The 12,905-nt window shown below is 45.7% G+C and overlaps 2 protein-coding genes across 2 annotated transcripts in view; one reads left to right on the forward strand and one right to left on the reverse strand.

The window, feature by feature from the left end:
* IL23A (interleukin 23 subunit alpha) overlaps positions 1 to 12,905 on the forward strand; it is a 33,701-nt gene that overhangs the window by 417 nt on the left and 20,379 nt on the right. The window lies entirely within an intron of this gene.
* CNPY2 (canopy FGF signaling regulator 2) lies at positions 8,195 to 12,035 on the reverse strand. Its single transcript, XM_040232958.1, has 6 exons — positions 11,391 to 12,035; positions 10,654 to 10,766; positions 10,394 to 10,509; positions 9,150 to 9,353; positions 8,893 to 8,989; positions 8,195 to 8,364 (listed from the first exon to the last, which is right to left on the reverse strand). Exons 2-6 carry the CDS (start codon positions 10,739 to 10,741, stop codon positions 8,321 to 8,323), a joined length of 549 nt encoding a protein of 182 aa, XP_040088892.1. The 5' UTR covers positions 10,742 to 10,766; positions 11,391 to 12,035; the 3' UTR covers positions 8,195 to 8,320.

The raw sequence follows: 12,905 nt of genomic DNA on the forward strand, positions 1-12,905 counted from the left end.
GGGCTCGGCCATTGGTCCAGTGTGCGTGGGGGGGCGGGTCCTAAGCCATTGACAGCAGTTGTGGCGGGGAGGATTGGACCGTCCGAGGTAGGCTAATAGAGAGTGGATGGGCGGGGGGAAGCGTGTAGGTGGTTAAGTATGTGCCTGAGAACTCAGTTAACTTCCTTCTTAGGCTTTTCCCCTTGCCCCTAACACGTTTAGGATTAACTGTAAGGTAGCTGTTAGAAAAAAAAGCTCCAAGGACTTTGACCTTTGAAAGGTCCTCGGAAGCCAACCCCTTACTATCACGGCAACTGATCCTACTCCATTGGCATGCTTTCTTGATCAATGTCATTTGTTAATGACTTAATGGCCATAGAGGTGACATCATGTGGACACAGGCTATGATGCCAGAATTAGCTACTTGGAAATCATTTGAAGTAAGCAGAAGCCCTGGTATTATAGATACCAACAGATCCTAAAATGTGGAGAAGGAAAGCAAACGCAGGAACCTGAATATCGGGTGGTCTTTGCCAGCAGTCAGTTCTGTGATTAGTGTCAGGAAACCCAAGTCTTACGAAGTGTTATTTGCTTAGTCGTGTCCTACTCTTTGTGACTTTATGGACTATAGTCCGCCAGGCTCCTCTGTCCATGGAATTTTCCAGGCAAGAATACTGGAGTGGGTTGTCATTCTCTTCTCAGGGGATCTTCCTGACCCAGGGATCAGAACCCAGGTCTCCTGCATCGCAGGCCGATTCTTTACCATCTGAAAGTATCAGACAAAGCAACTCCTGCAAAGGCCCCCTTAACGTGAGGGCTTCCAGAGTGCTCCAGAGCCTCTGGGTCCTGGGCGTTAGTCTCATTACCACTCCAGTCATATAACCCCACACAACCAGTCCACACCACATATAACCAAAAGATCAGGAGCTGCAGAACAATCCTTCACCCAAAATCACCTCCTGTTTTGTTGCATCACTCCTGTTACTCTCATAGGGCCTCTGGGCCTTTACACTTACTTGGCGGTCTTCTATATACTCTTATCCTGTGCTCCCCAGAGACTGTTAAATGAACCATGGCACTGGGGTAGACAAAAACTTAGAACCTTTCTACCTCAATAAGCTATCACTGTCCTTGACCCAAGGGCAGAGAGGAACTGACCTACACCCCAGATGAACAGTCCTTTTATCTCCTTACATAGAAGTAACAAAGTTCAGAGGTCTCAGTATCATCTAAGCCAAGTTTAGCTAGATCCCATTGATAAAGAACCTAGTTTATAGCTTGAGCTTGGAAAGAGAAAGAAAAGTCATTTTCTCTTGCCAGGTTTCTTTATACTTAGCTTTACACCTACCAAGCAATGCTTCTTTGGCATGGGGATCAGATCCTACGAAGAAACTTCATAAATAGTGCCCCAGAGGAGCACTGAACTTAGCTATCTCCTCGGTGACTTCAAAGCTCCACTGATCAATACTTGCTCCCAATTTAGCATCTCACAGAGGATTTCCTCCTAACCCTAGAATAGTTTGACCTGGTTTCTTCTCTCTGGTTAATCATCCACAGAGACTAGCCTGCAGACCAGAGGACTGAACTCCAGTGCCCCAACAGACAGAAGGCATTCTTAGGGTGAGGCTGCCAAAGGGATATTACTGAGTGGCCATGAGGGTAACCTGTTCTGGAACTCTCATGATGAGAGGAAGGGTGGGGAACAATAATGCTTACAGTGTCCTGGAGCCTAGTGTCATGAGGCCTTTATGGACTTGTTAGGGGAAACACACTGGCTGAAACTGCCCACCCTGGCCAGGCACCATAGTAACTATTTGCGTGAGTTATTTTATGACAGGTCTTACTAAGGAACATGGAACTAATAAGCCACCACCAACCAGAAGAGTTCAGGAAAGGTTAAGAGGAGAAACCACATGTCCTACCCCCTCCCAGAATCCTTCTCCCTGGCATCCATCTTGGCTGAGCAATGCGTGTGCCACCAAGATGAACCCTGAGTCAGAATGATTGTCCAAAGACAAGCCAGAAACTAACCCCATCACTATAAGACCCGACACTCTGAGCCACGTGGCAGAGCAGTTCTCCTGGGCTCCCTTACCCCACTGCTCTCCACCCAGGTGCCCATTCCCAATACAGTCTCTTGCTTTGTCAGCACGTGTGTCTCCTCAGACAATTCATTTCTGAATATTAGACAAGAGACACTTTTCAGGCCCTGGAAACAGTCCACCTTCCTGCAACAGACTCATTTTGAGGTTGTTCAGTCCTGACATCCATTGCTATAAGATCAGTGGGAAAACCCAGGGATCAAAGGGACTGAACGGTATTTTCCAGGAACTGGCTTAGAGTCTTTTCTCTGAAGCTATTTGGGGAGGTTGGGGAAAAAAGTTAAAGGAGAAGGATTAGCATGAATAAAGCAGCCAAGTGAATTATAGGACCAAATACAGCTAAGTGTTTGAAAAAACTGGAGGGGACAAGGGAGAGAAGACTGAGAATTGAGGTCATCTTGACCTTGGGAATGACCTCTTTAAAATAGACAAGGGCAATAGTGCCCTCTGGTGGCCAAGGATAAGTAGAAGAATGCACCCTAAAAATTCATCAGGAAACCAAACTGCAGAAAAACATCTACTTCTGCTTCATTGACTATGCTAAAGCCTTTGACTGTGTGGATCACAACAAACTGTGGAAAATTCTTTAAGATATGGGAATACCAGAACACCTTACCTGTCTCCTGAGAAATCTGTATGCAGGTTAAGAAGCAACAGTTAGGACCAGACGTAGAACAGACTGGTTCCAAACCGGAAAGGACTACGTCAAGGCTGTATATTGTCATCCTGCTTATTTAACTTATATGCAGAGTACATCATGAGAAACGCTGGACTGGATAAAGCACAAGCTGGAATCAAGATTGCAGGGAGAAATATCAACAACCTCAGATATGAAGATGACACCACCCTTATGGCAGAACGCAGAGGATCTAAAGAGCCTCTTGATGAAAGGGAAAAAGGGGAGTGAAAAAGTTGGCTTAAAACTCAACATTCAAAAAACTAAGATCATGGCATCCGGTCCCATCACTTCATGGAAAATAGATGAGAAACAAGTGACAGACTTTATTTTCTTGGGCTCCAAAAAGCGCTGCAGATGGTGACTGCAGCCATGAAATTAAAAGATGTTTCCTCCTTGGAAGAAAAGCTGTGACAAACCTAGACAGCATATTAAAAAGCAGAGACATTACTTCATCAACAAAGGTCTGTATAGTCAAAGCTATGGTTTTTCCAGTAGTCACTTATGGATGTGAGAGGTGGACCATAAAGAAATCTGAGCGCTGAAGAATTGATGCTTTTGAACTGTGGTGTTGAAGACTCTTGAAAGTCCCTCAAGAGTCTGCAAGGAGATCCAACCAGTCCATCCTAAAGGAAATCAGGCCTGAATATTCATTGGTAGGACTGATGCTGAAGCTGAAACTCCAATACTTTGGCCACCTGATGGGAAGAACTGACTCATTGGAAAAGACCCTGATGCTGGGAAAGATTGAAGGCAGGAGAAAGGACAACAGACGATGAGATGGTCGGATGGCATCACTGACTCAATGGACGAGTTTGAGCAAGCTCCAGGAATTGGTGATGGACAGGGAAGCCTGGTGTGTTACAGTGCATAGGGTCACAAAGAGTTGGACACAACTGAGCAACTGAACTGAAACCAAACTCCTTTATTTAATAGGTAATAACTAAAATTTGTTGAGTACTTACTATTTCCAGATACTGTATAAATGCGGTACATGCATTACCTTAATTGATCCTCACAACTCTAAGGGATGTAGGTAATAGTAGCATCTTTACATAGGAGGAGCCCAAGGTTTAGATAAAGCATCCCACTCAGGACCATAGCTTGTAATTGGAACTGCTGGAATTCAGGCCTAAATTCTGGAGTGTTCTGCCTCACTCCAGAAGCTTGTCTTGTAGCTACTAAGCTATATTGTTTGTCTGATGATGACTGTATATTATCAGCTGCAACTCAGAAAGGGGACTTTGAGTCATTGTTAACTGTCTCTTGAGCACAGTAGCTCAGTGGTATGTTTAAAGATATTTTAAAAGATAAGAACTATAGGGAATTCCCTGGGGTTCAGTAATTAGGACTCCACACTTCCAATGGAGGGGGCAGAGGTTTGATCCCTGGTTGGGGAACTAAACAAAGAGATAAAGAACTATAGTCTCATCCATCCTGTAAAACCGTTGTACACTCATACCTGAAATATATGATAAATGATGACCTTCCCAGAATACAGGTAATAAAGGTAGGAGAGACAAACAGCACCTAAAAAGACCAGGGGAATAGAATGGGCTTCTTACAAGGAATAATCAGGCTGGAAAAAGGCTGAAAAGTGGATACAGTGCTTTTTCACTGTGCATTATTAGATTCAGAGGGCTTGCATTCAAACTTGAAGGTAGTTTTCAAACAAATAAAAGAAGTACTGCTTTAGAGAGCCACTGGGGACTATATGAAGACTCCACTGGCCTAGGCATAAGGTGATCACTAGGGATGAAGCCTTGGCTACCGTACCCCTCTTTGAGCTTGTTTTCTGCATCTGCAAAATGGGAGTAATATCTAGTATTTCTTAGAGTTATAAAGATTAAATAAGTGTGTTATGTGAGTAAGATATTTCTTTTTCCCTTATTATTCATTTTTGTCTTATATTTAAAGGATTTTTGTTCCTGCTCAGAATGCTTTTACAGCAAAAAAAAAAAAAATCCTCTAAAACATAGATTTTCACATAATACATTTTCCTAGTCACCCTGGATCTCATTTAACACTGTCTTTGGGAATTCCCTGGCAGTCCAGTTACTGCCAAGTGCCTGAGTTTGGTTGGGGAACTAAAACTCGATCAGTTCAGTTCAGTTCAGTCGCTCAGTCATGTCCAACTCTTTGCGACCCCATGGACTGCAGTATGGCAGGCTTCCCTGTCCATCACCAACTCCCGGAGCTTACTCAAACTCATGTCCATTGAGTCGGTGATGCCATCCAACCATCTCATCCTCTGTCGTCCCCTTCTCCTCCTGCCTTCAATCTTTCCTGGCATCAGGGTCTTTTCAAATGAATCAGTTCTTCGTATCAGGTGGCCAAAGTACTGGAGTTTCAGCTTCAGCACAGTCCTTGCAATGAACATTCAGGACTGATTTCCGTTAGGATGGACTGGTTAGATCTCCCTGCTGTCCAAGGGGCTCTCAAGAGTCTTCTTAAAATCCCGTAAGCTTCACCAAACCAAAAACAAAAGAAACAAGGCTATCACACTGTCTTTGGGAATGTTTCATTAAATGCTAACATTTTTCTGATAAACTCATTTAGAAGGCATGTAAAATTTAGGGTGTAACCATATATACGAGGTTGAGAATGAAAGTGCAAAGTCAAAGTGTGAGGCACACAATCGTGTCCAGCTCTTTTTTCGACCCCCTGGACTGCAGCCTACCAGGTTCCTCTGTCCATGGAATTCTCCAGGCAAGAATACTGGAATGGGTTGCCATTTCCTTCTCCAGGGATCTTTCCAACTCAGGGATCAAACCCCAGTCTTCTACATTGCAGGCAGATTGTTTGCTGTTTGAGCCACCAGGGAAGGCCAGGGTTGAGTATATGCTCTACCAAATACTAGGCTAGAATAATTTTAGTAGCCTCCAGAAAGGTTCAGAAAAATTCATGGATTCCTTGTGTTAACCTGTGGTATGAATTGAGAGATAAGCAAAATATATCCTCCTAACCTTCTGAGGATCAAGTCAAGGATGATAAGGTCCACTCTTTCCTATATAAGATACATGCCTGCGTACCAGCGGCAAACTCTTGGTCTGGGAACATTCTTAACAGCTGTACCTTGACAAACTAATGAGGCACATCACAAGTAACTTGTTTTATTTATTTAAATTTGTAAATATCTTTTTTTGTGTGTAAATTAGAAGAGTTTTGAGTTCCCCATAAGAGTACTCTCACTTATGTTTCAGAGAAACTTTCTGGTGGAAGAGTAAGAACTTTTCAGGCTGCAAGCAGATGATGGACAGAACCCTGGGTATACTCATAGGGGAATGAAGCATGTGAGCATTATTCACCTGCATCACAGAAGACATAACGCTTAGCAGTGACAGCTGGAAAAGTGATTTGATGGATACATTTCTTATGACTGATGAGAGAAAGAGTGAGCACTTGACCCTGAATTTAGTTGCCAACTAGTACAGGGTGCTTGCTCTGAGCTAGTTAGATTTCATAGGGATTTCTGGTACAAGAAAGCTTTGCTGAACATGTTCATTCCATGTGCCAGGCTTAGTGCAAGGTATGAAGAGGGGAAAAAAAGAATTAACACAGAAGCTACTTCACAGCTATATTAGATCAGTTGACACTTGGGAACATTAGCTTATAGATTTGGTTTTGCCACTAAATACAGAACTTGAAGACCTGTGGTTTCTGTGGGCCTCAGTTTCTTTATCTGTAAAATCAGTTACTTCATCTGCAGAAGTGAACCTGCAAGATGACCTTGGGGGTATCTATGACCTCCAAGGGCCCTTAGATTCTAAAGTGCTTAGTTTAAAAAGTCTTTGAAATGGAGCCTTCCCTGGTGGTCTAGTGGCTAAGACTCTGAGATCTCAATGCTAGGTACCCAGTTTCAATCCCTGGTCAGGGAACTAGATCCCACATGCTGCAGGTAAAAGTTCCCACAACTAAGACCCTGCACAGCCAATAAATAATTTTTTAAAAGTCTTTGAAATGTAATAAACCTTAGTAACAGGTGTTTCTCCCTGGGACAGATGTTCCATTCCAAACCCTGAGACAGCCACACTTCCGGATCAGGGTGTTTTAGAAGCGCCTCAAAGAAGTATCCTTTACATTTTCATCTTGTGTCCCAGGACAGAATCTCTACGCACAGAAAGTGTGTGTAGTCCACACTGCAGTGTACTTATAATCTACATTGGCCATAACTAGGGATGGAGATGACATGTTGCTGTTGGCATGGAATCTGAAAGCAAGACCTTTCCTTCAATAACATTCCTTACCTCATCTCTCCCTATCTGACAAAGCCCTTACTTGTCAGCTAGATGATCACATCCATTTGCCCTTTCCTGTCTGCTCTTGCTGATACCTCCATCTGGAAGGGTACAGAGGGTAAAAAAATCCATTTCCTTCAGCAGTGTGCTCTATCTTATATTTCATCAGTATGAATACAACTAATTTCCAGAATCCTATACTACCATGAAAGCATGCATGCATGCTAAGTCCCTTCAGTCATGTCCAACTCTTTGTGACCCCATGGACTGTAGCCTGCCGGGCTCCTCTGTCCATGGGATTCTCCAGGCAAGAGGACTGGAGTGGGGTGCCGTGCCCTCCTCCAGGCGATCTTCCCGACCCAGGGACTCGACCCACATCTCCGGCAGCTCCTGCACTGTAGGTGGATTCTCTACCGCTGAGCCACCAGGGAAGCCCTGTACACTACCCACTTACTCATGTTCCCTAGCTTATGCATAGAGTTTCCTCTTCTCACAATAATTAGACTCTGCTGCTGCTGCTAAGTCGCTTCAGTCGTGTCTGACTCTGTGCGACCCCATAGACGGCAGCCCACCAGGCTCCCCCGTCCCTGGGATTCTCCAGGCAAGAACTCTGGAGTGGGGTGCCATTTCCTTCTCCAGTGAATGAAAGTGAAAAGTGAAAGTGAAGTCGCTCAGTCGTGTCCGACTCTTTGCGACCCCATGGACTGCAGCCTACCAGGCTCCTCCATCCATGGGATTCTCCAGGCAAGAGTACTGGAGTGGGGTGCCACTGCCCTCTCCGTAATTAGACTCTAGACACATTATATTGAGTAAGCACAGAATAAATGCTTATCTAGTTTGTTAGTCCATCAGGAATTTCAGATGACAAAAGAATTATGGTTCAGGCTCCTTCTACCTTCAGTTCAGTTCAGTTCAGTCACTCAGTCGTGTCCGACTCTGTGACGCCATAAACCGCAGCACACTGGGCCTCCCTGTCCATCATCAACTCCTAGAGTTCACCCAAACCCATGTCCATTGAGTCTGTGATGCCATCCTACCATCTCATCCTCTGTTGTCCCCTTCTCCTCCTGCCCTTCTACCTTAGCACTATACAATTCCCAAAGCTTTTCCTTTCCTTCCCTTTTTTTCTTCCTGTCTGGAATCTCCTATTTTCAAGCCTAATGAAAGGGCCTAATTCTGGGCATGAAAAGACAACACAGTTCATACTTTTGGTTTCATATTTTTTCAGTTCATTTCAGTAAAAACATAATATAAAAGGCATTGCTACCCTCTTCCCCTCCTGGGGGTGATCCATCAAGCTTGTCAGTCTGAGCCGCTCCAATGGTTCACAGCTCATCATGCGATATGTGCAGGGCATGGTCACATAGATCTGCAAATAGCACATGACAGTCTCAAAGAAAACGCCACTCTCACGCTGATATATGCCACTATCAAGAAAATACCCCAAAACAAATTGACACACACCGACCGCCATTTTTCAGATCATATGCTTTTTTTTTTTTTTTTGCCACACCTCGAGGCATGTGGGGTCTTAATTCCTGACCAGGGATCCAACCCATGCCCACGGCAGTGGAAGTGCAGAGTCCTAACCACTGGCCCACCAGGGAATTCCCCCACCCCCCAGCATAGACTTTAAAATGACAAACTCTTCCATCATCCTCTCAGCCCTATGTATCTCAGGTGAGGGAGCCACAAATTCTGAAAGCTGACAGGAAGAGAATGGAGAGGACCAACCCAAGTCCCTAAGCCATAAGTAACTCTTAAGCTAACTTCATAGATTAGGCTGGAGGAGGCGGTGCCAGGGGGGTGCTGGAGGACAGCGAGTGGGACACACGCTGGAGAATGTGCCAGGTTCCACAGAGATGGGAGGACGGGAGGAAAAGTGACAGTAGCTTACCTGTTCGCTTACTGCAAAGTTTGTCTTTAACATTGTCAGCCTCTCGGGAAAAGAATTCAATGAGTTCATCCTCGTACTCCTCCACAATGCTCTCACACTGTCAACCCAAGGGAGAAAGGAGTGAGAGAAGCCGCAAGGGGAAGCCTCTGGTCTCCACCTCCAGAGAGGAGGAGGAGGACATGAACCCAACTTTCCACCTGGGCTCTCCAATAACTCCCCTAATTTTCAAGGACCAGCTACCCATTCCCATAGCTCACCGCGAACTTGAGGGTGCCACTGATGTCTGAGTCAATTCGAATGCCCTGTAGGTCCAGTTCACTGGATTCTCCATTCCGGCCCACAACACGTACATAGTTCTTGCGGTGCGTGGAAGGGTCGATCTGTTCCCCGTACTCCTTCATCCGGTCGCATACCTCCTCTAGCAGCTCTGTGAGGTGGGCCTCTGAGCGAGCATAAGGCACCTAGAAATGTCCTCAGCCTTGGGTCATATTCTTCTACCTCTGTACATTAATAATTCATACCCTTACTTTTCCTTCCACATCTAGCTTGATCAACCTTCTCTAAAAAGCCTTCTCCAATTTAAAACCATTATGATTTGTGTAATTCTGAAGTCCTAGTGGCTCAGTGGTAAAGAATCTGCCTGCCAATGCAGGAGACCTGGGTTCAATCCCTGGGTCGGGAAGATTCCCTGGAGAAGGAAATGGCAACCTACTCCAGTGTTCTTGTCTGGGAAATCCCATGGACAGAGGAGCCTGGAGGGCCACAGTCCATGGGGTCGCAGAGTCAGATACAACTTAGCAACTAAAGAACAAAGTCCATTCAAATATGTGATCTTATTTTACCTCATTATACAAGCCTAAAAAATAAAATAGGTGTCTTTCCAAATTATAGATAAATGACCTCTTTGATTAACCCTGGTCACTATGTGTTCTCTTCCTTTGAATTTCTTTAATTCTTATGGCTGTAAGGTTATTTATTTTTTTTGGTATTAAAATGAGGCTAATACCTGCCCTTAAAACGAGAGCATCAGACAGTTGCATGCACACTAAGTTGCTTCAGTCAGATAGTGTAGGCTTTGAAGATAACTATTAAAGCATTTCAAAAGCATCATAACCTTAACATTTCCCAAATACTCACTAGGTACAGCTTTCTGTCTCTGTGTATTATGTTCTCTACTAAAACAAATTTCCTAAATATATAGATAAGACCTATATATATTTTTAAATGAATGAATGTATGTATACCATACTGTCATAGTGAAAACACAAGTCACATGGATTAAGGATATGGAAAAGGGGGCTGATATGGAAAAGGTTCTCTGTCTGCTAACAACTTCTACAAAGTATTAGGATTTCTGGGGTATTAGGGAGCCAGGGAAGCAAATGTATGGGATACAAGCCTTCAGCCTCTTCCAATGAAACAGCCCAATCTTTTAGATATCTCATTAGTTGAGTTCTCATTCAAAGTTAGAGTGAGCTATTTGAGGGAACAGTCAAATTACCTCCACCACTGACTGGCTGCCATCTGGATTGATTCGGAAAGAGCCCATCTGAATGGTCTTCTTGGGATCCACCTGGGCAATTTCCCACTCAAGTTCATCCACCAGAGCCCTGCAAGCTGATGCAAGGGGGGAGGGGGAGAAAGGAATCAACCTAAGGGCTTCCACTCATCCTTCTCTCAGGCCTTGGCTCCCATCCTCTCCAAGGCTCTATCTTCCCCATCCCACCCTGCTTCCTCCCATTTCTTCTTCTGTGCCTTTACCTCCACAGTGTAGATCCTGGCTCCTCCGGGCCCAGGCAGTTCCCAACAGGGCCCCCAGAAGCAGGGCCAGCCAACCCCAGCCTTTCATCTTTGATGCAATGGGGTTGCTCCACCTGGGTTTAAAGAATAGGTGTGAGACTTCTACTCCATTCCCCCGCCCCGCCCCGCCCGCCACGACACCCAGTCAGCCTCTAATCCCCGCCACCACCACCCCTCCCCATACCTCATTCCCAGCCTACAAAGGCCTCAGTGTGATCTGACTCTACTTTCCAGGAAATGGCCTGGACACAAAGGGGCTCCTCTGTTCCGGCGCTCGATGTCCCGGAGGCCCCGGGGCAGTGGGTGAGAGAGTGAGCTTGGGACTTGGGTCTTAGTTCCAGATACTACGTCGACAGGTGAGCCCTCAGATGTTGGTACTTAAGCGGTGGCTGCCTAGGATCACAGGGCTATGTGGCAGCCGTGGGTTGGTGGCTGGGATTAAGCAAGGACGACAGGCACAGAGGAGCTGCTGGCAAGGCGAGTAGCTGATTCTGGCTAAGAGGTAGCGAGGTGGCTGGCTGGCGAGAAGAGCACTCAATAACTAGGGCCTATTTGGACCCAGCACCGAAGACTGCTGCATCCCCACCTCCATCCAATAAGCTATTCCTCCGTGCGCACCAGCCCCTTTTGTAAAGACCCCACCACTGCCTTCGCTCCAGTCCAACCCCGACCCTCAGTGCCACTCGGATCCATCCCACCTCTGCTCCCAGGGCCGCCGCCGTGGCCCAGGCACTGGAAGACAGCCGAACTCTCACTTTAGCTCCCGACCCTAGCACCTGGCTGCGGGGGAGCGGGGCTGTCCAGGCTTCTCCAGAGCGCTCTTGCGCGCTCCAGACACGGGGTGCCCCGGTGACTGCCTGAGCCAGCTCCTCGAGTCCTAAGTGGATTCCTAGGCAGGGCTCAGAGGCGCTACAGTACGCGTCCCACACCAGAGACCGACCCCCAAACCCGCCCCTCCAAACTCTCGCGCGAACAGGCAGCTTAGGAGCGGCTCCCAGACAGCAAGGACCCCGGTGGATCGCAGGACCCAGACTTGCGTGGCGAGGAGCTCCACGTGACCATCAGAGGTCAGCCGAAGAATAGGAGTGGCTTGAAGCAGGGTCAGAGCCTGACGTCGTGCGCGGAGGCGGTCAGGCTCACACACGCCAATCTAGGTGGGCTCGGACCTTCTAAAAGAAAGGTATGCGGCTAGCCAGTGAGAATCCCTGGTTTTAATACCTGGGAAACTACATCTCCCAGGAAGCACCACATCACCACACTGATACTTTGTTAGTAGCTACAGGTTTTAAGGTTCCTGGGACTTGTAGTTTGTCAGTTTCTCCAACTCATGTTTTACACAAAACGGGGAAACCATACTGTACCTCTTAAAAGAATCCGACCCTAGGGTTTTAGGCAGCGACACCAAAGGCCTAACTGCCCAGGAATTATATACTTCTTCAATATCCTGAATTTTGGACTTGAGAATTTTATCTTCATTTCTGGGTGAGACTTTGACTTAGTTTTTTTCCAGTTGTAATATTGGGTTTCCAAAAGAGTTCCTTTGGTTTTTTTCATGTAAGATGTCTGTAGTAGTGCTTGAAAGTGAAAGTGAAAGTAAAGTCGCTCAGTCGTGTCCGACTCTTTGCGACCCTATGGGCAGTAGCCTGCACCAGGCTCCTCCATCCATGGGATTTTCTAGGCAAGAGTACTGGAGTGGGTTGCCATTTCCTGCTTAGTTGTCTTTAACTTCATTCGAAGCAATTTTGTTAGATTGTGACAGTTGTCATATCAGCATGCACTAAAAATACTTAGCTTAGCAAAATTGGTTAATTTTTGTGTAGCCATTTTACTATTTAAGATGAAAGAAAAAAGCAACATTTTTGGCATATTGCTTTATTATTTCAAGAAAGAAAAAAAATGCAACTGAAATGCAAAAAGATGTGTGTTGTGTATGGAGAAGGTGCTGTGATTGATGAAATGTGTCAAAAGTGGTTTGCAAAGATCCTGGCTGGAGACTTCTTGCTGGAGGATGCTCCTCGGTTGGGTAGGCCAGTTGAGGTTGATAGCAATCAATCAAGACATTGAGAACAATCAATGTTATACCGCGAGGGAAGACAGCTGACAAACTCAAAATATCCGAATCAGTGAAGAGATTTTTTAAAAGAATCCAAATCAGACGTTGAAAATAATTTGCACCAGCTTGGTTATGTTTTGTTGTTTGGTTTCCACATTTG

The sequence above is a fragment of the Oryx dammah genome, unplaced genomic scaffold, assembly GCF_014754425.2.
Source record: "Oryx dammah isolate SB20612 unplaced genomic scaffold, SCBI_Odam_1.1 HiC_scaffold_29, whole genome shotgun sequence".
Classification (NCBI taxonomy): domain Eukaryota; kingdom Metazoa; phylum Chordata; class Mammalia; order Artiodactyla; family Bovidae; genus Oryx; species Oryx dammah.